The sequence below is a fragment of the Aplidium turbinatum genome, chromosome 14 (genome assembly GCF_918807975.1).
Source record: "Aplidium turbinatum chromosome 14, kaAplTurb1.1, whole genome shotgun sequence".
Lineage (NCBI taxonomy): Eukaryota > Metazoa > Chordata > Ascidiacea > Aplousobranchia > Polyclinidae > Aplidium > Aplidium turbinatum.
The window spans coordinates 11091123-11116153 of record NC_137485.1 but is presented as its reverse complement, the minus strand read 5'-3'; the positions used below and the strand labels follow the sequence as shown (position 1 = coordinate 11116153).

At 38.0% G+C, this 25031-nt stretch overlaps 1 protein-coding gene across 1 annotated transcript; it reads left to right on the top strand.

Moving 5' to 3' along the window:
* The first annotated feature begins 15505 nt into the window (after nucleotides 1–15505).
* On the top strand, nucleotides 15506–16379 carry LOC145782802 (uncharacterized). The gene is made up of 3 exons (XM_082594565.1): nucleotides 15506–15615; nucleotides 15703–15795; nucleotides 16076–16379. Exons 2-3 carry the CDS (start codon nucleotides 15705–15707, stop codon nucleotides 16288–16290), a joined length of 306 nt encoding a protein of 101 aa, XP_082450691.1. The 5' UTR covers nucleotides 15506–15615; nucleotides 15703–15704; the 3' UTR covers nucleotides 16291–16379.
* The last annotated feature ends 8652 nt before the right edge of the window (nucleotides 16380–25031 follow it).

The window sequence follows — 25031 nt, the reverse complement described above, 5'->3', positions numbered from 1 at the left end:
GTCACAGAGACCATGGACCGCGAAACATAACAATGAGTTGCTCACAGAGCAATACACTTCACATTGTGAGCTACGTTGAAAAATTCTAAAAGTGCTGACTTGGTTGCAAAATAAATGACCGGTGCCTGAAGAAATAGTTCTGGTTTTTAGAAAGTATGAACAATTTTATCTCTTTTGTTCAATTTTATCTCTGCTGGTTGAATCTGACGTAAAGTTTTTCTCTTTGCAAGGATTATCATAAAATTGTCGAAGCTTCCACCATCAACGTAAATCTAACAACATTTTTCAAGTACCGAAACAGGTAAGCTGCATACTTACATGGTGACATTAAACCAACTGTCAAAATATTGAAAGGATATAAATTTCTGTTGTCGGAGACGGACAGCAGCGCTGTATGTAAACTCAGAGGCAACATGTGAGAAGTGAACGGTGTAAGGAACATACATAACGTCTATTATGTCTAACGTCTTACGTCTTAATTTGTTTTGTTCATGTATCAAGTTTGCGAACAAGATTTACTGAAAACTTTCTGCAGTGCTGTTATTATTGAGTTGGTGGTGCATGGTTTCATTTACAATGTGTTCATATTTAAGTTGCGGGGTACATACCTTCTGTGCTCCCCAGAAAATAGATTTTGGGTGTGTCAGCGTTTGTCGTCGTCGTCGTCTTCGGGTGAGCTTCTGGGGCCGAGTGTCTATCGTTTTACTATCACAGATTCACGATGTTCCCAGACTACACGTATTGTTGAAAAGTGTCTGCGTTGTTAAAAAGCAATGTGAAAATATGGCACAAGAAAAAGTCCGAACAGTTGGGCAAAACAAATTTTGCAATAGCACATTTTGCCTTTGTAAAGCATTCAATGTTGTCTGAAGGATGATACAATATGTCAAAGTTGTTTATTCAACAATAATACAGTTGTACCCTGGAGATCCGATATAACACTGCAAAAGCATAAGTATACAACTTAATTAAAGAAAGAACCAAAGCACAGCCACGTTTCCCACACTTATTGACAACACAGCTAAATGATTGTAGGCTATTCTTGCAATTCTCGTGGGAGTCTATTTGGCGGGAAATTAAATACAGAAATTTAAAGATAACATCGTTTTTAACTAAACTACGTTATTTCAACGTATTGTCAAACAACTTGTTTTGTGTGTGTGTGCTTTTTTTTCTAACTGCCAGAGCAAAAAGAACAAAAATAAACAGAGAAAACCTGCAGAGCAGATATCGTAAAAATATTGCATTTTAGATGAGGTCTTCACAAGCAATATTGCAAGGCAATTATTGTTCTATATTCAAACTGCTACAATAGAAAATTAACGTTGAAACCTTCACATACTGACACTGATCTTGATCGTACAGTACTAAACTCCGGTGAGACAGTCAGGGATGTGGAGTTATCTATAAACTTATCAATGACGACTTCGATAGCTTGCAAACTGTTCATGAATCTGGGGTGATAAAAGGATAGACCCTCAGCCACATAGGCTCACACGACGATTAAGAAGAATGACACAACCGACGTGATAGCTCAGCGTCAACACCTTTATTGGACCTTTTAAATGAATGCAATGATTTGAATTGTATCATAACCAGTTCAATGACTTTAATGGTCTTCGTGTGCAATGAATTTGAACTGAAAATGAATTCTTTTATCGACAAAAAGCGTAATATTGTTGCCAATTGGCGCAAGGAAAAATGAGATTGATTATTGTACTTTCGGAAAACGTTAGACACTGTGGCGAACCAAACGATAATTCGGCTAACACGTTTTTTAATTTCAAGTAACAAAGACAAAACGACCTTCATCGATTGCCTTCTTGTGCTAAATTGATGGTTTACTAAACGATAACAACACGATTTTTGAAGAGGAAATTATAGTTTTTCCTTCAAGTGATTAATCAAGTTTGTTTCTGTTGTAATAGCAACAGCGTCAAAACTAGAGAGTTAATGGCTTCTGTGTGAGAACGCAAAAGCGAATTACCCTCAATACTCTAATCCTGCATCATCAATCTATCAATTAACATAATGTGACGTGTTTTGTTTACAAGCCGTTTAGTGAACCGAAAGTGACAACCCAGCTTTTTCTTTTCTACATGGTTTCAACGCTAAAATACGTTAAAACAATCATAAAACGATAACTTTTGCTGGATGGGATGTGCCATCACATCAACAGCCTCCGGCTTTCGACTGTGAGAAGTGATCGCTGATCGGCCTAATAAACTTACTGTTCAAGACATTCACTTGCTTTCACCATGGTCTTGAAAGCATCACAGAACCAGGCTAATTGTGACCAATCAACTCAGTGCTCGTCAGATAGGAAATTGTATTTTACGTGAATTCAACATAATTTTATGATAAACCAACAATTGAATAAAAAACGCTTCAGTGAAAAGGATATTGAAGAATCAAGAAGAGCAAGCCACCACTTAGCCTTCAAGTGGAACATAGTTACAGAGCTTAAAGAGTTAACGAAGATTAAACACCAACAAAGCCCCCAATCAGTTACTTCCAACAAGATGAAAGCTTCAATGGAAAGCGATTAGATGTAGAGGTTTAAAGACGATTTACTCGCATTGGCAAAAACGGACAAATCTTTTTCTTAGGCCTTCTCATCTTTTAAAAACCGAGACAAAAGAAGACAGTAAATTATTAGATGTTTAGTAGCAAAAAGATTGAGCTAATAATAGTTTGTAAATAGGCAAGCTATGTACATGACTTACAATTAGATTAGTGCACGTATGCTCATATATTTGTATTAATTTTGAAAAGCAGATTAACTTGGATTACACATCTGCTCTGTGTGTTACTATTCACAAGTTTATAAGCTTTTCTTTTTGAGAACAAGACCATTGTTTGTTTGAAAAAGGGTTGCGTAAAATTATTAATTTAAGATTATGAAAATACCTGTAGCCTATATAGGCCTATACAGTTGTTAATACTATTTTAGCAATAACGTCGATGAAAAAACGCAAATCAACGCCAGAGTGAAATAACGCTGGCTACTACTTCAATAAGTTAGACTATGATTAAAGTGTCTAAAACTAACTTTTTCAAAAAATTTCCTTTAAGTTTAATGTTTTCAGCAAAGCTGTGTTATCGCGCATGGCTTATGCGATTTCTGGACTTATCCAAAACTTGTGGATTACGATGACAGCGTGTAAGCTCTGTCGTTCGACTGTCACATGACTGGATTCATCAACTTAACTTGTCCACTTTATTTTGCTGTTTGCAAGGTAGTATAAATACTAAAATGCAGGTCTTAATATGCAGAAAACTTTTAGACACTCGTGAAATTTTTTTTGTTGGGTTTGTTGCAAGCAGATAAAATTATCCCTTTTAGGTTTATTTTATTCTGACGTTAGCTCCTGCAGAGAGTCCAACGAAAATTTGCAGCTTCGAACTATGTGCATATTATTGTGCACCCTACTCGCAATTTTCGAGCAAATAAAAGAGTTCAAGAATGTTGTGGCTATGAATAAGCTGCTGAACGTCTTGATAATAAATCAAAAGATGTTTTGAAAATGCTGTTTGTAATTTCATGTCTTGAGGTGCAAAAAAACAGGACTTTTACTGTTGTTCGTTTCTTCACGCACTGTTAAAATGACATTCAACAAAATTAAACAGGAAAAGTCATTGTGATGTGCCAACTGTTGATATTGGATATGTTTTCAAGCGCAACGTGTATGGCCATATACTGTGCATATATAGTTATTATGCAGGGAGTATAAGACCTCAATATTCAAAACTTTATTTTAATTGTTAAATTTTAGGGACATTTTTATATGTTTTAATTAAGCAAAGAAAGATATCGAGATGAACAATGAATCAATCGAGATAAAAATTAAACTAGCCGCGTAGCCTACTTGTTTCGGGCCAGTAACATTGTTCATTTCCGTTGACACTTCAAGCAGCTTTCATGTTTCGTTTCAAATCAAGAATGGTGTAAAGAAAATCTAATAATTTTTTGCTTCCACAAATACTTGACTTTTGCACGCTGAAAATTTTCTGAAGTGGACCTCTTATAAATTAAGTTAAACTGACTAGCGAGCGTGCGTAGCAAAATGTTTGAAAAATGAAATTTTAGTTTTATTCTGAAAACAATAAAGTGTGTCATGTAGCATTTAATCACGTTTAGACGATGTGTAAGAAATCTTTTTTTTTGCATTGTATTCGTTGCTGTGAGAGAAGGTTTTCGGTTGAGTAGCACTTATACAAGCAATGGAGTAAAGTTTAATGTCAAGCATCCAGAGGAAATTTCTGGCATCACTAGTATGGGTTTGATTTGCCATACCACGGGAAAATTTAAGAATCACTTGCTTGACTGCGTATTATAAGTCTGCCAGACACTTTTTTGACTCGGGCAACGACCCGGAAAGACCTTTGTAGGATAATCACAATAGATTTAATAAGTTGGAAACCCTAAAAAGGAGAAAAATATTCTCAATACAAATTGCAAGCTTGTTTGAACAAACAGTATGAAGGGAGTAAAAGGTGCATAGCAAGAAAAACAGAGTGAAAATTAACAACAAACCGGTTCGATGAACAAGAATGGGAAGTCTGTTTTATGTCAATACAAGGCTCGTGACCAAACTAAACATTAAAACGTTAAAAGGGAATTCATATCGAATTTGCTTTCGCTAAATGCTGAACTGTACAAGAAAAGTCTTAATAATAATAATCTTCGTCGAATGAGCATCACTTAGAAATAATTGTCATTACCGTGAAAAAAATTCTATCTACGGTTTGTTTTTGATCCATTTCTTTGCGTGAAAGTAAACATACTGTAAATCCAAAACTGAGATAAACACTTGGAATCGGTCTGAATAAAACTGCAATAGATCTAGTTTGGTGATTACCACACCTTGCTTTGTTTGTGACAATGAATGGTGACGACTTTCTTTAGCACGCTCAGCTGAAGCGTAAAAGTAAAAGGGAATGCCTCTTGAAAAATTCAAAGAAATACTTCAAAAAAAGCGATGTGATCGGAAGTCCAGTTACGCCACACCAACGAGTGATAGAAGTTTTCCACCCAAATGCGGCTTCATAAAGGTCACGGGTGACCTGTACGTAGTTGAGGCCAGCCTGTATAGCTCAGTTGTATAGACAAAAACTAATGTTTTGAAAGTTTTCACATAAAAGCAGTTTGAAGGAAACCAGAAGTAGAAAAACTTAACCGTCAAAATTGTTTTTTAATTGGGCCGCAACTTGTTGTAGTTGACGAAAATGCCGTTTATTCTGTTATTTCGTTATTAAAAAGCTTTAACCTACGCTTAATTCTTTCATTTCTCCGGTTTTAACGATCTAAAATCGAAAGTAACTTGAGACAATTAGGTGTCTTCATGTCGAAGTTTGTTTTGTGAAAGTCAGCAAGCAAGCCAATTAGCCTATAGCTAGGTTAATTTTTTTTAAGTTGATTGTGCTCTGGTCGAAATTACAAAATAATTTGATTGCACACTACGCTTATTTACTTTTTTCGGTTATTCAAGTGTTCAGGCTTCAGAAACGAAACGTAGACCTGTTGATTTGTTTGGTATGGTAGCTGAATGTGTGAAAGATTTATCACTAGCTTTTAAATTGCCTTTTCTGGTGAAGAAGTCCGTTTTCTGCGTAAAGTAAGATATGTAAACCGAAATACTGTAGTGCACTACTGTTCCTAAAAGGGGCTCTGTTTATATTTTCGTTTACGTTTACTTCTTAACGTCAATGAAACCATAGCCTAATATTCACGATTGAGTTTAGAAGACTAATAAAAATCCGTCACAAGTATGTCCCAGGTGTTTCAAGGAGTGACAGGACATTGCGTCTTTAAAAGTCTTTGTCCAGACAATAGTGTAAGATATTACCACATATTTGATTTTAAGCCACTAACTTAAAGAGCAGGTGCAAACCTTAGTTGTGCTTTTGCGTGGTTAAACATGTTATTCAATGTTATTTTTAATAGGAATTGTGCTCATACAGATGTTTCTTAAAGATATATTTAGTAGTTTTGCGCTTTTTCAGCTTTTGAAAATTCTCATTTAATAAGCTGCAGATGAATTGATTTCAGTCTTAACTTGAAGATGCAAACTTTTTAACCTGTCGTATTTTATATTAAGAACATGTTTTACCAATCGATAGAGAATTGCGAAAGCATTCATAAACAGATAGTTTGTAAAACACTTTTCTATTCAGATTACATAAAATGAGTTAGTCAATCTGAAAACATTTTGATCGTGACCCTAGCAAAGCAATCAACTCATGCAAATTTTAAGAATAGTATAGAAAAAGATTAGCAAAGCTGAATTGCATGCGCCAAACCATGGAATGCAGAGTACGTGATTAATAGGCTACGTCGCAGAAAGGTTCTGTGTTGTGTAACTATTCTTTTGCTTTCGATGTAACTGATGCAATGATAAAAAAAAAAATTAGACTTGACAAAAGAAATGGGAGATTTTAAACTATCTCCAACTGGGATTACTATGCTTCTTCTTCGTTTGAGCCTTCTTCACCACTTCAGGGGTCGAGGGGCTCTGCATTTTTCCACCCTTGGGCAGTGGCGATGACACCGTCTAGATATTTTAATTACTATGCTTATCAACTGACATTACATTTAGTTTAACAGAATTACTCTCTATGTGTGGTAATCTGTTTTACAAGTAGTTTTTTTTATAAAATGTGATGTTTGTTAGCTTGTCATGTAGATGTAGGATGTAGCCAACAAAAACTGATATCAGCACCAAGTGCTTTTTTGTGTCCAACAAGAAATTTATCGTAACCCTGTCTCGTTTGACAGCAAATTACTAATCGTGTCTACAAATTTACGTAATGGTTGTCGAGCAAATACAAATTGCGTTGTACTTCTGTATGTGAGCTACATATCAGTTGTTATGTTTACCTGGATTTGAGATGTGCTTTTCAAGTCGGGTTTGCTGTAGTTTGACTTCATCATCATCATTTTCAGTCTGGGTTAGCGTTGGAGATTTTAAATCATTGCAATGCAAAACTTGATCTTCTTTTGGCTTATCCGCCTCAACACAAGGTCATCAGACCACTCGGCATGCGACAACTCACCAAGTGCTTCAACTCTGCAAGTGCATTTCAGCTACTGCCAAGTCAGCAAAGGAGAATTACTTGTTCAGTTCGGATTTGCTTGATCAATGATCATTGCTTGTTAAAATCATTTTGCTGACTTGTGACATGACAAGCTTCGGCTTGCTCAGTTGTGACCTTCTCGGTTTCATGATTTGCCAACTTCAGCTACTTGCTGAAATGTTGTAGGCTCAGTTTGGTCACAGCGGTAAACCATAATCTCTTCGTGGGAAAATTGTAACGTAAGATTCCCAAATCCGTTCGTCTGCATGCAATGACCCAAAAATAAACACACTTTCGAAACGTCTATTCAAACAGTGTATTCCAGTAAAATTAGCCCGAGGCTATCGAAAATAGGTGTAACGCCTACACCTCTAAAAAAACTGTCACTACAATACAGATTAATTGGATAAAAGACGGAACCTTTGTCCAGCTAGCAAGCACTAAGCCAACAGTTAAATGTGCGGCCAACTTTCAAACAATCAGTTTACGAATGACCAGAATAGATATCAATATCTCAAATTCACGTAGAAAGTAACTGTGACGCAATAAATGAAAGACAATTATGAAGTCATTCCAACAGGTGTTTAAGCTGATGTAATATTTCCTGTTTAAACAGGCCCAAACAGGTCCAAACAGGTCTCATGAACGATGGTGCAATTTTGGCACATGCTTTAGGAATTTCCATGACGTAATATTCAGTAGACTTGAACGGTTTTATATGACGTTTGATTTGTACAGAGATTGGCCGTAACATAGCGGCCCCTAGTTATGACAGTCTAACATGGCATAACTAAAAAAGAATTGAAGGACAATCGTGAGCCAATGAATAAAACACACGATACACAAATTTTTTGAATCACTCACGTTTAAGTTAATACGCAAATACAAAGGGCATGCAAAGAATGAACAGCAATAAGAATAAACACGACGATACATGAAATTGGTACCATAGGTACACGCTAAATGACGCTATATACAATGGTTGCGATAATAACCGACTGTTCCGGGCTCAGACAAGTATCGGCCACCGCAGACAAAACCAGGCTCAAACCCTAACACTTAGGTGTTCTTTACGGGGGCGAGGCACGAAATATCCCTCAACACGTAGTCTACTTTCACTTTCCCCGTACTCTCATCATAGTTGCAGACGGCAACTTTGGCTCTACGAACCACAGGCTTCCCTTTCCTAATTTGTGGAACTACCTCATGCACCCTCCCAAGTTGATACTTCCCACGTTTACCAATGTCTTGGAGAGAACCTACCACTACAAGTTGACCAGGCTCCAAATTCTCGGCCATTTTTAGCCATTTTTTCCGGCCCTGAAGACCTGGCAAGTAAAAATCGATCCATTTATTCCAAAACTGCTGAGAAAGTGACAAATTGAACCGATAATCCCTTCTTAATTGGTCACGATCATGTGGTTGCCCAACAGCACAGTATGGGTCTAAGTATGGGGTCAAAGTGAGGCAGGGGTGATGACAGTAAAATCCCTAGGGTCGTCACTCAAAGGTACCAAAGGGCGTTCGTTCACGATCCGAACGGCACTACCTGTGTACGTAAGCAGTTCAATAAAACTGGGCTTACGTATTGAAGAGTCCAAAATGTGAAAAAAGTATTTAATCACATCAGCCATGAAACCAAATCTTTCAAGCCGAAATCTAGCCAAGACATCTGCCAGAGGGTTTAACAAGTCAGACAAGTCAGGGCAAGAAGACATTACATCATTTACACAAGTTCCTCGAAATTCAGATTGTTTTAAAGCCTTCTCCGTTAAAGCAGCAGCTCTATCTGACGCCAACACAAAATTGTTAGGTAAATCAATATCTTCCTTCAACGGAACAGGTATCTCAAATCGACCATCTTTCAACTCAATATTCGGTTCGACAAGTTCTCTAGCCAAAATGTCATTGCGAGACAATTCACAGGTTTCATTTTGCAAAGTCAAATCCTGAATGACTTTATTCAGGTCTGCTATTTCCATATCACGAGACTCAATTTTACGCTGAAAGCCAGAGATGACATCCGACTCTGAAGACGTCTGCACTCTGCACACTTTAGCAACGCTTTCAACTAAGGGTGACTTACCACCACAAGCCAACCAACCGAGAGGAGTGAGTAAAGCATGCGGTTCACTGCGATTTTCACCAACACGTTCTTCTTTTGCCCACATCAAATAAGCGTTGTCATTGCCAATCAGTACATCTACAGTACTACAATCATTCAAATGAAACATATTCACGTCATGAAAATGACGGAAACCACTTAAATCTTGTTTATGAGGTAAAGTTTTAACATCGTCAGCCCAAGCTGGGTTAACCACCGAGGTTATATCACAAAACAGTTCATCAGTCTCTAACGACTGGATGTTGAGTTTAACAAGGTCAGCACAAGTAGGTTTCTGACCAGCCAGAGTATCTATTTTAAACGACGCTTTATCATACGGTTTAAGACCAAGTTCGCACACCAAGTCACTCGAAACAAAGGTCAACTGCGAACCAGGATCATGCTGACAATACACCAACTTCGATTTGCCAGTCATTGGAGTCAAAACACGAGCAGCAGTAACGCGGTTAAAGGCTGCTTTAACATTTCCAATCTTAACATTACGCACAGGAACTCTGGCACCAGCATCATCTTTACCGACCGAATCCAGAGAATCACGTGACGTCACATAAAAATCATGCAGAAGAAAATAGTGTTTCCTATCGTTGGTAGGTCCACACTTACGACAGTTATTTGCATGATTACAGTCTCTAACCATATGCTGGCGCAAACAATTCAAGCATTTGCCAGCTTTCACAATGACATCTCTCCGATCTTTAGGTGTCAAGCGCAAAAATTCTTTACAATTAGACAAAAAATGATATTCAACTTGACCACGTGACGAACAACAAAAACATGCCGGTATGTCACTATGTCTGGCCACACCGCCGCGCGGTGCGCCAACAGCAGTCGAGTACTGCGAACTCCCTGAAATCATATTATCATGGGGCTTTACCGACGTCTGCCTAACCGGACATGAAGGCAATTTTCCTTTGCCAAACTTTTTAAATTGCTGCGACTCACCAGAATCGCCCATTAGCATAATGCTAAAATCAGTCGACTTACGCGTTTCCTCCCGTACTACAAATTCAAACAAACTCTGAAAGGTAGGTTCCTCAGTGCTACCATACTGATCACCTAAAAAGTCAAGATAACGCTGCTTAGCGTCAAACGGGAGTCGCTTAGCCAAATCCAAAACAAAACGTCCTTCCAATTTGTCACGCTGACCATAAGCTTGCGCGTAAAGCAAACACTGCGATAATTCATCTTTAAACTCTTTCAGATCACTGGAAGAGGTCGAAGTCAATTTGCTACCATAGCGATACTTTCTAATTTCCGGTTCTGCGAAAAGACCTCCACGAACCCCAAAACGTTGGGACAAGCGAGCTAACGACATTTCTATCCTGTCTTCCTCTGACAAGCCAGGAGTGTCAGAAACCAAATTAGCAATCGTTTGTGCAGCTGTTCTAACACAAGCTGCTTGCAACAAAGTCAAACGAGTTCCCTTAAAGGGCGAAGCTGCCATCAAGGCCATAACACGATTTTTAAAGAAGACAAATGGCATATTATTACCATCGTAACCAATCAAGGCCGCCTTATCGAAGAACGTCCTACTATTTTGGTATTCAAAAAAGCAGTCCTGTTGTTGAGAACTCGATTTAGCGGGAGAAGACAAGCTATATCCCTTAAGGGGCTGAGTGGGCTCAGTCACATGCACAGCCCGATCACGATCCTCAAACACGTTAAAATCAGGAGACACGATACGCCTCTCACAACCACCCAAATTACGTGTAGCTGGGCGATCAGCAACTAGCGGCGCAGAAAACTTTGAAGGGGGCCAAGCATTACTGCTAATGGCGGCCCCGTGACCTGTACGCTCTGGGGGAGGAGATCGGTTATAATTCACAGACCTTGGCTCTACAGCCTTCGGAAGACCCTTAGCCGCGGCCCCGAGACCTCCTGAAACATCTTGAAAAGATGTGGATTGTACTGGTCCACTTACAGATTGAACAGGCGTCTGGAAAAGGTTAGGTAAATTAAACTGCGATTGATGTTCACTTCTGGAATGCCTAGAAGAGCCCTTCCTAGAGCTACGCCGGGAGCCCAACTCAGAACGATATTCAGCTAAAACTACCTCTTTACGTTGTTCAGCCCTCAACTGAGCGTCTTTGAGTGCGAACTCAGCAGCTCTGGCTTCGGCCTGAGCTCTCGCGGCAGCCTCAGCTCGTACGGCCTCAGCTCTCGCGGCGGCCTCAACTCGTATGGCTTCAGTTCTCGCGGCGGCCTCAGCAGCTCTCGCTTCGGCCTCAGCAGCTCTCGCTTCGGCCTCAGCTCTCACGGCGGCCTCAGCAGCTCTTGCTTCGGCCTCGGCTTGTATCTGGAGCTCCTCTCGTCTTAGCTGTAGGTTAATTTGTGCAACTATCCGTGACGAGCTCTCAGATATCCTAGTGCTTACATTTGAGGCGCTATCCTCAGGATGTATGTCAGCATCCAACCTATCTGAGAACTCACTTTCTTTTTGTTCGAAGTTATTTTTTAACGAGTTAAATTCGGGATCTACCCTATCATGAAGTTCTGCTAAGATTGCAGAGTTAAAAATTTTACTCAAGAGAGCATGGAAATGCCGTAATTCCTCTTCTAAAGTAGATAACTTAGATCTAAAAATTAACAGTTCCTGCTTATCACTCAAAGAACCTAGGGCTACAGAAAGTTTCCCAATTTGAGTCAAAATATCCCGTCTAAGATGCCGGGCTTCTCGAACTGATTTAGCCTCATCGTTAATGGGCCCCTCCCCAGAATGGCCTGCCCGACCGCAAAGAACATCATCAGGCTTAAACTCAGTCGAGTCGACGGCGGTCGAGTCCCTGTCACCACCGAGTGTAGACATATTAAATGTTAGGGCTAAATTTAACAATTAAAAAATTAAGTTACACAAACACACAAAATTACAGTAGTTATAAAAAAAAACTTAACTGCAAAGACCGTAAAAATACAAAAAGAATTTAAATGCACGATACCGTAGCTGTACGAGTATGTGAAGTCCAAACGTCCACAAAACTTGCTTGGATTCTTCCACTTGAATCTTCAAGCACAGATGGATTGCCTTTAATCTTCTTTCTTGCCAATAAATGTCAAAGTTATTTTTCTTCTGTACCAAACTGAGAAGAAATGTCTTTACTTTTTAGCTTAAAGTTCTTCAGTTGCCTACCGAGAAGAAATGTTTTTAATTTTCTTTGCTTCTTTAGACTACCAACCAATAAGATCTTCTTTTATTATTTCTTTGCTTCTAAGTGCTTCTTAGCCTACCAACTACAAACTTCGTCTTTTATTTTTTATGGTCACAGCGGTAAACCATAATCTCTTCGTGGGAAAATTGTAACGTAAGATTCCCAAATCCGTTCGTCTGCATGCAATGACCCAAAAATAAACACACTTTCGAAACGTCTATTCAAACAGTGTATTCCAGTAAAATTAGCCCGAGGCTATCGAAAATAGGTGTAACGCCTACACCTCTAAAAAAACTGTCACTACAATACAGATTAATTGGATAAAAGACGGAACCTTTGTCCAGCTAGCAAGCACTAAGCCAACAGTTAAATGTGCGGCCAACTTTCAAACAATCAGTTTACGAATGACCAGAATAGATATCAATATCTCAAATTCACGTAGAAAGTAACTGTGACGCAATAAATGAAAGACAATTATGAAGTCATTCCAACAGGTGTTTAAGCTGATGTAATATTTCCTGTTTAAACAGGCCCAAACAGGTCCAAACAGGTCTCATGAACGATGGTGCAATTTTGGCACATGCTTTAGGAATTTCCATGACGTAATATTCAGTAGACTTGAACGGTTTTATATGACGTTTGATTTGTACAGAGATTGGCCGTAACACAGTTGTCGCTTGCTCAAGTGCCATATGGTATGTTTACAGATGCTGACTTCAAGAGACTCCAACAGAGAGTTACGTTTTTTTTCTGATTTACAAAATATTGCAATTTTTATAGATTTTATAGAGTAGGCCTATAAGAGTAGTGAAGTTGGTTTTAAGTAATTAAAGTTTTTTTGTTAAAAGCAAGCTTGTAAAATTGTGAAATAGGCAATTTTTCTAATGTGGCCGGAAAAAAGGAGCTGCGCGTCCTGCAATGTTATGTCCCGAGTTAACACACTGCAGAGCGAAAGCCTTCCTCTTTTCTTGCCAATCCAGTCGATCGTATGTTTTTTGGCTTCATCCACTGCAGGTGATATTGTGATGGTCATGTGCTTCGAAAAGGCACTCTTGTGTCTCAGGAAAATCTCGCTTGCAAGATTTTAATTGCGTTTTTTTTCTCAAAAAGGAATCAGAGTTTATTTGTTTCATCATCGCACTAGAATAGGCATGGATGATCGAGCGAGGCGGAAACAAGTTGTTGATAATTGTCAGTTTGATTGAGACAGATGAACAACCTTTTTGGTCCATGTGTATTGCCGCAGGAAAACAAAAACAAAAATTCGCAAAGCGAATCAGAAAGACCAAATACAGTTCCACTTTTTTGGAAATCTAACGTTGTTATGCGGAAAATCATCAAAAAAGGTAATTGAGCAGTCTTTCGCCACTCAAGAGGTTTGTTGTACGCGTCTGAAGAGTTTAGAATGTGAAGCAGAAATTAGCATTTGCAGGTATAGTGTTTACAAATGTCCACAATAGATCGGCTTTTGAATGGTTCTTGGTAAATCGATCAAGCACTTGATTTGGAACGTGTACAACGGTTTCAGCATCACTGCTAATTGTGGAGCAACAGTGTTGCCACTCACATCAGTTTTTAAAACATCAAATTTTTTCATAAAAAACATCAAATTCAAGATTAAAACATCAAATTGAAAGCTCGGGTGCGTTTTCTCAATAAAATGATAAAAAAAGATAACAATTACATTAAATCTAGACTTTCTTTGTAAAATTTCCTTAAAGGTTTATTTAAAAACATGTATATATTCAAGAAAAACTAGTTGGCTAGCAGAATTTTATTTGCAACTAAAATAACACTGGTCTACAAAAGAATTTTTTTTTGCTCTAAAACTTTGAAGACTGATTTAGAGTAGTTTTGGGGTGCTGAATCCGAATCTGACCTCAGATTTATCCTATCACGTCAGGTTTGTGAGATATAATAACAACAAATTGTTACTTTTATCAAAAGTGGAAGATTTGGCGTTGCGTTTACTACCAACATATGCAGTGCTATAACGAAAGGTTAGTGTTAGACAGGCCAAAACAGCCTAAATAAGGTTACTGAACAAGTATTGCCATAGACCTGTTTAAATCTTTGTGGTTTAATGCAAAACATTGACGGAGGAGGGGTTCAGTTATACTTTTAGCTTCCCTTTTAGTTTGTTATTACTGCCTTGTTAATAATGTTGCTTAGACAACAAATTAGTATCAAAATTATAGTCGGTGGGTGTATTTCAGCTACTTATGCACCACATGGCCTGGATATAGCACAATGTAGCCTACATGTGCAATAAACGCAAAGTTCATCTTCTTCTATCTTCCACTTCTTCTTCCACTCTTGACAAATCTCTTCTCTTCCACTAACAATCTTCCACTTTTGACAAAAGTAACAATGTGCTGTTATCTCACAAACCTGACGTGATAGGATAAATCTGAGGTAAGAGTCGGATTCAGCACCCCAAAATTGCTCTAAATCAGTTTTCAAAGTTCATAGGCCTAGAGCAAAAATCGTGTAGACCAGTGAGTACGCTTTCAATGCGGTACCTTTTTAATTTTGGCGGCTGATATTTGCAAATAAGCTTACCTACACTTACAGTAGCCTATATACAACTTAGTCCTGTATTTTAAAACCCTACTCGACTTCAAGTTTGACTCACTTCGGATGTAATGCAAAACTGATTTTACGAAATGCATCTTTTATGATGAAGTCCAGCATTTGGTTAGTTATGAAACATCAAGTTAAAGTATCATTTTGGTATTACACTTTAGCCTATTTCATGGGGTCGAATTTTTAGTCAAGGCCGACTTGAGCTCAAGTAAGGTTTTAAAATATGGCCCTTAGGGTCGGATGCACCAAACGTGGTTAAATTAACCGGCGGTTAACTTTAACCGGTGGTTAGCTGACCACCGGTTAACTTAACCGCCGGTTAGAGTTACCACCGAATGCACCAACCGCTGGTTAGGTAACCGCGCGAACAGTCGGAATTTGCTGAGTCATCAGCAGCAGTCAACCAGAAAACAGTTTGTTATTGCGTTCTTAGAGGCATTACGTGTTTTGTTAATATCATTTTAAAGGTTACACAGTCACTTTTATCAAATACAAGAAAGCATGGCAGCGAGTCGTTCCGTTTGATACCGTAGGCTATGTTCTTACATTTAACATGATGTAGTAGCTTTAACAATAGGCTAATTCATTTGCAGGGCAGACCTAAGGCGTTCACTAAGCTATACAAAACTGGTGGTGGTCCTCCCCAGAAACTTGATGACCCGATTTTGGATGAAGTTAAAGGTGAGTAGATTTATGCATACATTTTCAACACTTTATTTTCATGCAGCCTTAATGCTAAGTATAATACAATATTGTATTGTGGAACAGGTATGATAGCCGAACAAATAAATCCTCTACCCACTCAATATGATGACGACGCAGTGCTTGATGCTGGGAATCTTGAAGTACAGGATTGTGGAGGTAAATAGCTGAATTACTTCACTGTAACCAGGGCCCAATTAACCATGAGACACAGACCTCAGCCCCCTGGTTTTTGGGGCCCCCAACTGTTTTTATATTAGGTGTAGGTAGTGAAAAGTTGTGCCATGCCAACCTTCCATCATATGCAAAAAATTCAATGCTTTCACAGATTTCAAGGAACCATTAATAAACTCTGCTAGTTCAAATTCAAGTGACTGTAACAGTCATTTTACTTAACACCTGAAGCACAATCTTTGTGATGTCAATTTTTTTATTGCAGAATGTTCACAAGAAGCAACAGACCCAGTGGAACTGGTGTTCATACATGATAGCCCTGTGGCAAACAGTACCCTCATAAACACCACACAAATCATAGAAGCAAGTACCGGTGCAGAGATTGTGGAATCATTACACAAACGAAAGAAAATAACAATGGATGATCTGTTGAAAAGAAAAATGGAAATGGTAGAGCATGAAATCGACTGCAGGAATTAGAATGAACTTGATTGGAAGAGGGAAGAACATCAAGTGAAAATGAAAATTCTGAAATTAAAATTAGAGAAAGGTGAAAAAGAAAATTTACAGCGACCATAACTGAATTATTGAAATTCATTTTAAATGTTGATGTCGCGATGTACAAACTTGTTGTTTATACAATACAAACATGTGATAAAATACAGCTAATGATAATTAAACTCAGCAATCAGCACCAGCAAGCTAACTGAAGCGAAAACAAACAACTTCATCAAGTTAACCAATGGTTAACCCACATCGTCTGTTGGGTTAACTTTTCGGTTAAGTCAGCCAAGTTAACCTGCGGTTAACTCATTGTCAGCGTTGGTGCATATCACATTTTGGTTAAATGAAAGTTAACCGATTGGTTAACTTAACCAGCAGTTAACCACGTTTGGTGCATCCGACCCTTAATGTCTTCATTTTAAATACTACTACCAGCCTATCAGTTTTCATCACAACGGCTCATCATGCTCATGTATCTTTTACGTGGACCACCATTGCTCATAACTTCCACTAGCCTATTTGATGGTTGCCAGCTGGTGCAGCTTCCACTACTTTGGGATACAAGTTAGCGAGCTAGAAGCTGTCCTTTTAAAGCTATTGAATTCACCAAATTGATTATATTTTGTTTAGTCTGAGCTAGTTAACACCAAATCGCTTAACATCAGATTTTTGGGCAAAAACATCAAACATCAAAAAGTTACCCAAAAACATCAAATTTGATGTAATTACATCAAGAGTGGCATCGCTGTGGAGCAATGAAGACGCATCTTAGCTGTCGTGTTACATGTTTGCTGTGAAGAACACACGTGACTTGCGAATTTAAAAGTGCGGTATCGGTGTTAGACGTGATTTGTTTGAGTAAATGTGCCAAATCCAATGAAAACAATGCTTACCTGATTCAAACGTTAAGAAAATTTTTCTCTTAAAAGAAGATAAATAAGGCATTTTGGCTAGAAAACCACCAACCCAGACGGCAAACTCTGTCATTTTTGCATTGGTTTGATGTCTGCAGACGTTGAATCAATGCAAAAATGATGCATTTTGTTGTCTGGGAATATGGCCAAAAAGCGAGTTCCTTTTCATGTCACAATTGTTTTTTACTGAAAACAGCTGTCATTCATTTAGCGGTTGGAAAACTAAACAGTGGTTGATCGGCTGTTGGATCGAACCCTCGTTATCAGCATAGAAAACAAGCGCAATAATCGTTACACTTTGTGCCAATAAAGTGAAAGTGGATTTGAAAGGTTGCAACTAAAACAGTAGCGTTATATTTGTAACGGTGCTACGCCAAAAGCGTGTCATTATGCATAAATTTCAACTGGCATCAGATCAAACAGAAACATTGTTCTACATTGAAGAAAAAAAGAAGTTTCCAGTTTCCATGACTTCATAGATAGTATATTAAATTAAGTTGCGGTTGAGGATTACTTTCACAACAAAGTACTTCTTGTGACGACCAGACAGGCAAGTTTTTATCGCCAAAATAACAGTTGGCCACATTCAGGTTTACCAAACATGAGCTATAACCACAAGTGCGTGTGAAGCGTGTCTTGCCTGTTGCTTCAACCACGTAGGCTACAACTTCAACCTTGTTTTTTAGCTTTAATGACACTCACGGTGTGCAAGGAAAGTGTAGAAATAAAAACCAAACTATCAAACTGCTAGTTATTTCCTACAAGTAATGGGTACTGACTATTGACACTTGGACAATTTGTTACTTCATGATTGTTCAGCATACTGTAGTTTAAACCCTGAGGCTAAAAGTCCCGTGTTAAATTGGAGGTGAGTATATGCAACAGTAGTGGTGTTACAAACACCCAGCCTGTTTTCTTTGCCGTTTTCAAATTCAGACTAGTTTCTTCGTCACGACATTTTGCCTTTATGCATCGCTTTTACGTCTCCAGAGGTAAATCTACGCTAAAAGATAACTTTGTTAGCTACGTCATTGTGTCAAGGAGATACTAACTTAATTGAGTGATGTTGTGAGAAAGTTTTGTTATATTGGAAAGTAGGAGGCAATATGCATGAGAAATGGCACCAGTTTACCTCTCAGAGCATAAAGTTATGATACAACTCTTATCCCCAACAAAATAAAACTGTAATTGCCAATTATTATCAAAATGAACGATAAGAGATTGCAACGTACTGTACGACCAACCTCTCTCAGTTTATTTCCCTCCTGTTTCAGTCTGATATCAAGTCTTGTGTTGTATCTCAATCTTAATGAATGCTTGTAAATCAATGACGTAAGATTGTAAACATAAAAAAACAAGATAAAAAATATGACAACTTGCGTATCGTCGTGCCGTGCACTATTTGTACAAGTGTTTGTGATTTTATTTAACTGACATGACGGCCTAAAGGTAGGAGGGAGGATTTAGACCAAAAACTTTTGCTCTATTCCCTTCAACCAAAAATCTTACTTTTAGCGCTTGAAAAATAACTTTTACCCCCTTGTACATGGGGGTTGAAAACTCTGGACAATTTAAAAGTTTTTATTGTTTATGGTAGGCTTCCCTAAACATATCACTTTTCTGATATAAAAAAATGCCTATTGCTTTGCTGAAGTCTTCTAGAGTCACATCAGTTTTTGATGCAATTTTTTTAAGACGAACCTGCATATTTATTGGGCAGGTGTGAAATTGGGGATTGCTGTGTCTTTTTTTCAACTTAAAAGTATCGCTGGATTTTGGAATGGATGAGGAATTTGAGGATATAAAAACATATCTCTTGCGTAACGTGGTCTGCTTTCCGTAAGATACAATTCGTCTTAAAGTTACTTTTACCAAAAGCTGTAGCCTATTAGAAGAGCATAGACTAAGAATGCAACAAAATGACCGAGTTGCTTTGTATCATCACTCGCACCAAACTGTATAAATAATAAAAATTGCAATTTTACCATTTTTCCAGCAAAAGAAGTGTTGCCATTCGAAACAAATTATTAATTATTTTAAGCTAAATTCAATAAACATGTCGTTCAACAACCCAAACATACTTTATGTTCTGATTAATTGAAGAAACTTATTCAAATTTATATATTAATTAATTTTGTAAGACAGAAAATTTTTAAAAGCGAAGATTTTACTTTATTTGGTAACATTGCATGAAAATATCTGTAATCACTAAGTAGTCATCTTCAGGGGATATGTTTAAGGGGGTAAATGACGGTTTTTGGCATACATTTGGGTTCGTTGGAGATGTCATATTATGGACCATATTTTCAGCCTATTAGAGCATGACTTTTCGCCAAAAACCCTTCTAAGCCCCCCCCTCTACTTAAGGTTCTTACCGCCATCATGTTCAGCAGTCGTAGCCAGAGCACACGACTGCAGTAGATTGGCTGAGCCTGATAGCAATATTAAAAAGAGCTGAAATTTTTTTATTGGATGGCCTTTACTTTTAACCTTCGACCTGAAATTTATCTTTTTCAAACCGACGAAGAGATGTTCCAAATGTTTCTCTGCAGCTAAATGTAGCAAGAATCGGTGAAACAGTTAGTTTGTGTTGTGGATTGGACTGTTCGGAAAGAGTTTCTTACTCGACAAAGAAATCTTGTACAAAAATGTGTGAAAATGTTTAGCCTGTGCCAGTAGTCCAAAGCCTTCAAAAGTTAGTGACACCACCGGGCATGATGTTACAGAAAAGTTTCTCCGTCTGAAAACAAACACTTTCTCAATAAATCAATCAGTTTAGGTCGTAAATTACTTTTACATAGCAGTTCACAGTCAATTGTTCTTCCACGTTTTAAGTCACATTGCCGTGTCTACTAATGCTTGGGTAATCGTAAATGCGACTCACTTACATTTAAAACGCATTTAAAGCTCTTTTGACAATTAATCATGAATTGGTCCTACAGGCAGCAGGTGTGCATTCTGCCTGTGGTCAATATAATAACTGCACCAAAGCTGGCATATTAACAGCGATGTGCTTATACTCGTGTCAAAACGTTACCACTTTATGAAACTTTATTAGAAATTAACGAGGTAAATTATAGCTTTTTAGAATCTTTGATGAAGACGACGCAGTTTCATGCGTTTCTCCTTCTGCAATTAGAATATTTAAAGCCCAACAAATCTTTCGCTTCATAATGAGGAAATTTATTGTTGTAGGCTACTGTGTTAAATTATTTCTTTGCACCGGTACTGGCTTCTTTATGTTGAGACATCGGTTCTGTCTTCTAAGGAAATCACATTTAACCACGTATAAGATTATAGGCCAACTTCTTAATTTTATGTTGTTGTGCATTGCCTTGTCAAAATTTCTTCTTTCAACGCTTTGCTTATGACGTTAATGAGTTGATATTGAACCAAACACGAAATCTTTAGAATGGAAAAGAAAGCAACTGACATGAATAAGATTGGCAAACCTGGGTAAATAACATCAAACAGAAGATGTGGAGTAAAGGTCTGCTTTTTAAAATCATCACAAATCAAGTTAACGCCAGGAATTGAGGAAAAAGAGAAATCTCAGGAAGAGATTGCAAAATTAATCGGTTGAATAACCAAAAACCTGGAGCCAGAAAGTTTTAATATTTAGTAAGGTTAAACTAAATACAGTACACGTGCCATACAAACATTTTTTTCTTGAGTATTTTAAGCCAACAGGTTTCTCGATATTATCTCTCTAAAGTGTGCTTTGAAAAGTTAAAACAGGCTTAAGGGGCTCTATCTTTCTTCAACACAAAAACGTCTTCTTTTGATCTTTGTCGGTGCAGTGTTGTAAAAATGTAAGCTACGTCAAAACTAATTTTGCTTGAAAAGATCCGTCTATCTTGAACTAAACTTTCTTTTGCTGATAGATTGTTCGACAGTACTAAATTACAATAAAATCTGATGGGCTATGTCATGGTCGTCAAAATAGACGTGCATCTCAAGGAAAAAGCTGAACATGGTAAGATTTGACAAAATACTATACGGTACTTATAAAGACAGTTTCGTAGCAGAAGCTTGTCTTGATCAGTTTCTTGAAGTCTTCTGTGGTTAATCAACCGGTTAGCCTGACGCAATGTGGGTGGCAAACATGGATTGTTGTTCTTAGACCAGTTTTAAGGGAGGATTTACAAAGCTGAGGCAAGCCAATTGCGAGTTGTTAAAAGATTTCATCTACCAACTAACCAAAGTCCGAAAACTGTGGTATTTGTTTACATTGCATTCTCGAAATGATTCGTTCATTGCAGATGGATTAGACTGCTACTAACATGACACGCTTGCAGTCAGTGCAATAATTTTAGGTTTGTGTGGTTGGTGTCAAAGGAAATGTGTGGTTGAAGTGGGCCTACTGGCATTTTAAATGTAAATACTGTGTTTTGACTACATTATACTGATAACAGGGCCTCTTATTTATACTAGTACTTGTTTTCCGGGAGGTCACTCTATTTTCCTATGTCTGTTGTGCCAAACTTTGTAGTGGAAGCAAGTCAAATTAATGAGCCCATCCAGATGAAGCCTAATTGTTTCTGCCTCAACAAGGGTGGTCATCAGTACTTTTGTTCCTTGCTTCCTGTTTGTGTTGTCACTCCTTTGAAGCAATCGCTTGGCTGCCATAAGAGACCGTAGCGTAGCGCTTCAAGCTGCGAAGACGAAAGTTGGATTTTACCCAACCCAGCATGTTTTTTACAATGATCAACGATAGTTTTATTACAAGCATGCAGTACCTAATCTACCATGTCTGTCGATCGAAGGTCTGTCGACACCACATAGCGTAAAGTAGAAGACTTGTACTTTGTTGTCTGGGCCTTAAAAGCAAATTGGCATTGAGCGAAAACGAAGAGTCCACTTGATCATGGCTGAAAGCGCGATTTGAGAAGAATAGAGTGCGACTCTTGTGCTCCTTCAAATCACTCAACGAGTAATTGCCTTGCTGTAAATCCCAACTTGCCAATGTTTGTTGGTAAGACGGGCAAAAGTTGGTGACCAGCAATTGAGAAAGAAACTTTGGTGCTGGTGCAAATCAAAAGGCTCGATCATGCACAATCTATACCACATACAATTTCACGGAAAGTATAGTACCGTACTGTTAAGTTATAGTAAAGAGCTACTCCAGGTTATGAAAATATATAAGGGTAGTAGCTAGGGATTGTAGATCATCAAGCCAGTAGCACAACGTAAAAAAATGTCAAATTGGCAACTGACCCTTCTAATGTTGGCGGAACAACGGAGTTGCGCGTCCCGTAATGTACTGTCCCTATAGGTAGTAACGTTGACAGAGGGATCCAGGGGTACTTTTGGACCTGGAATGATTTTATGGAGCGGAAATCTTTCCTAGAGGCCTCGAAGAAACCATCTCGTATTCTTTGGAGATTTTTTCCTAGAAGTGTCTTGATTCAGGGGCAGAAGATCCCACCGGCACCGGGCCTAAATTACTCTCTCAATGGAAAACAGGTGGACATCCTTTATATTACTGTTAACAAGAGCTCTTAACATTCCGCTATACAAACAAGCGATGACTGTGCACGGTGCAACGCAAATAATTGCAAAATTGCTTTTTCGTGAGCACAATCCCAAAACCAATTAAATCTTTGGCACGTTTAGTCGGTCGTGAAACTACTTGACATGAAAGACTTGTGTTTGCACTTAGACTTAATCATCAGTGATAGATGTTAATTTATTAATTTGCGGTAAAACACTGCCTTGCGCATGGTTTGGCAACTTTGTTCCGGCAGAAAAAAAAAGAAAAAGGCAGTTTGGGTTGAAAGTTTTGAAGGCTCGTTTCATTTCACTTGTGACTTGCGGGTTGAGCAGTTCAGGCTAGTTCAGCGTTCTAAGTTGTCGTCAAACGATTTTAGATTTGAGCAATTTATTTGAGTACTCCAAGCAAAGAAAATATGTTGTGACTGATTCATGATACAAGATAAAAGTTAATTGTTGTAGTAAATTGTCTTAGAAAAGAGTTCAAACCGAGAAACAGTCGCTGAAGTTGACAGTTTGAAATTGTCTTGCAGTTGTTGAAGTGGCGAGATCAGGAAATTATTCCGTTCATTGTCACACTTTCTTAAGAATATTATGTTGCAACCATGAATAAATTTGATAAAAATTGTTGGCTAAAATCAAATTGTCCAATCAAGCGCAAATTAAAAAAAAAACATTGCAGCAAATCTGCAATGTCGATTCAAAAGTGAAACAACAAGTTAGCCTACGTTGCTCCAACAGAAGAAAGGCACTTATTTGACTGTTCAAACTACATGGTTGAAATGAACGCTCTTTCCTCCCTTCATTAGTTTTGATATTATGAGATCGATTGTGAAATTGGGTTGCGGTTTTTGCATAAATAATACGAAAATTGATAGGAGCATGAAATGCGGGCTTGTGAATCAAAGACTACAAAGTCCACATTTTAATATCCTCATAAAAGCTGGTTCGCCAAAAATATTGTTGTTTTGAAAAGAAGTCAGCTGCAGGTTTTCTATCTATTTTGAAGCTAAAACAAGGTTAATAATAAAGATTTATGTAGAGCAATCAAGACCGTAAAAGTTCAGCTGGAATGTGAAACCATTTTGATAATATCAGCAGCATATATTTTGGACGTTTTGACGTTGCTGTTCAGAAAAATGAAGCGAAGAGATGAGCTGTATTTCGTATATCCAAACACGACCAGTGCCATCATCGAAGCAGTTTGAAGGCAGTGAGGCGAAGCGCTGCTGTGGTCTAAGCTATTCGTCACGCGTAAAAATGAGTGCATCGCTTATTGATTGTGAATTGGTTCGGTGTTGTCAAACGCGATTTCGTATGAATGACTCAGTCTGGAAATAATGGAATCCAGACAGCAATCTCAATGAGTCTTTTGTCGCTTCACTTTCGCTTGAATATCGGAAGACGAATATGGTGACACCTTCGTTTCAATTTGAATTGAATCTTTTCATTCTTTGCTTAGCCGTTTTTTAAGAAATTGACCACGAGCTTCGAAAGAAAAAGTAGGCTATACAGCTACTCTGCACTTCAAATGAAAAAACAAATGTCAGCCTACTGGCCTACTGTGTAGTGTGTATCTTGTCAAATTTACCTTTTTGAGTTTGAACAAATTATCTTACGTAAAAGTAGCTGTCCTTTCATATTAGTTATTGCGATTTAACTCCAACTTTATACGATAGGCTTATCTCTAAATGTCGTATTCGAAGCTCATGAACTTTATAAAGAGCAAGATTAATGGGCTACTGAAGTTTTTTATAGCCTACCAATAGTTGAATAAAATGTCTTTATTTTATAACCTTAGGCTACTGCTGAAACAATGCAGTAAAATATCTGTAGGTAACGAGAGAAAGCACAACGTACTTTCGAATATTTTACCTAAAGACTAATGTTGTAGCTTGCCGCAAGATTAGAATGCTCCAGAAATGCTTCATTCTAAACCAACGTAATCAGAGTGACACAGAATATTTTCCAGAAGATATACCGGTACTGATAAAACGCTGCCGTTTAATGGAGGAAAAGAGTGAAAGGCTACGGTACAGTGTTTGGAAAATGGGGCTGAAAGTTTTAAGATGTACATGTATAAGATACAAATTTATTACCCACGTTGAGGTAGATTCAATCGCTTCCGTAACGAAATTAACTCCGGTGACACCAGATTAAAACTGGACACACAACACAGTAACACACCGATACGAATCGTCTTACCATGTAGGCCTAGACCTTTTTTAATCAATGCTTCTAAAAATTAAAATTGCACTTTCAATAGGCTGCAGGTGTACATCTGTACAAGAACTCATTGTTAAGAAAATA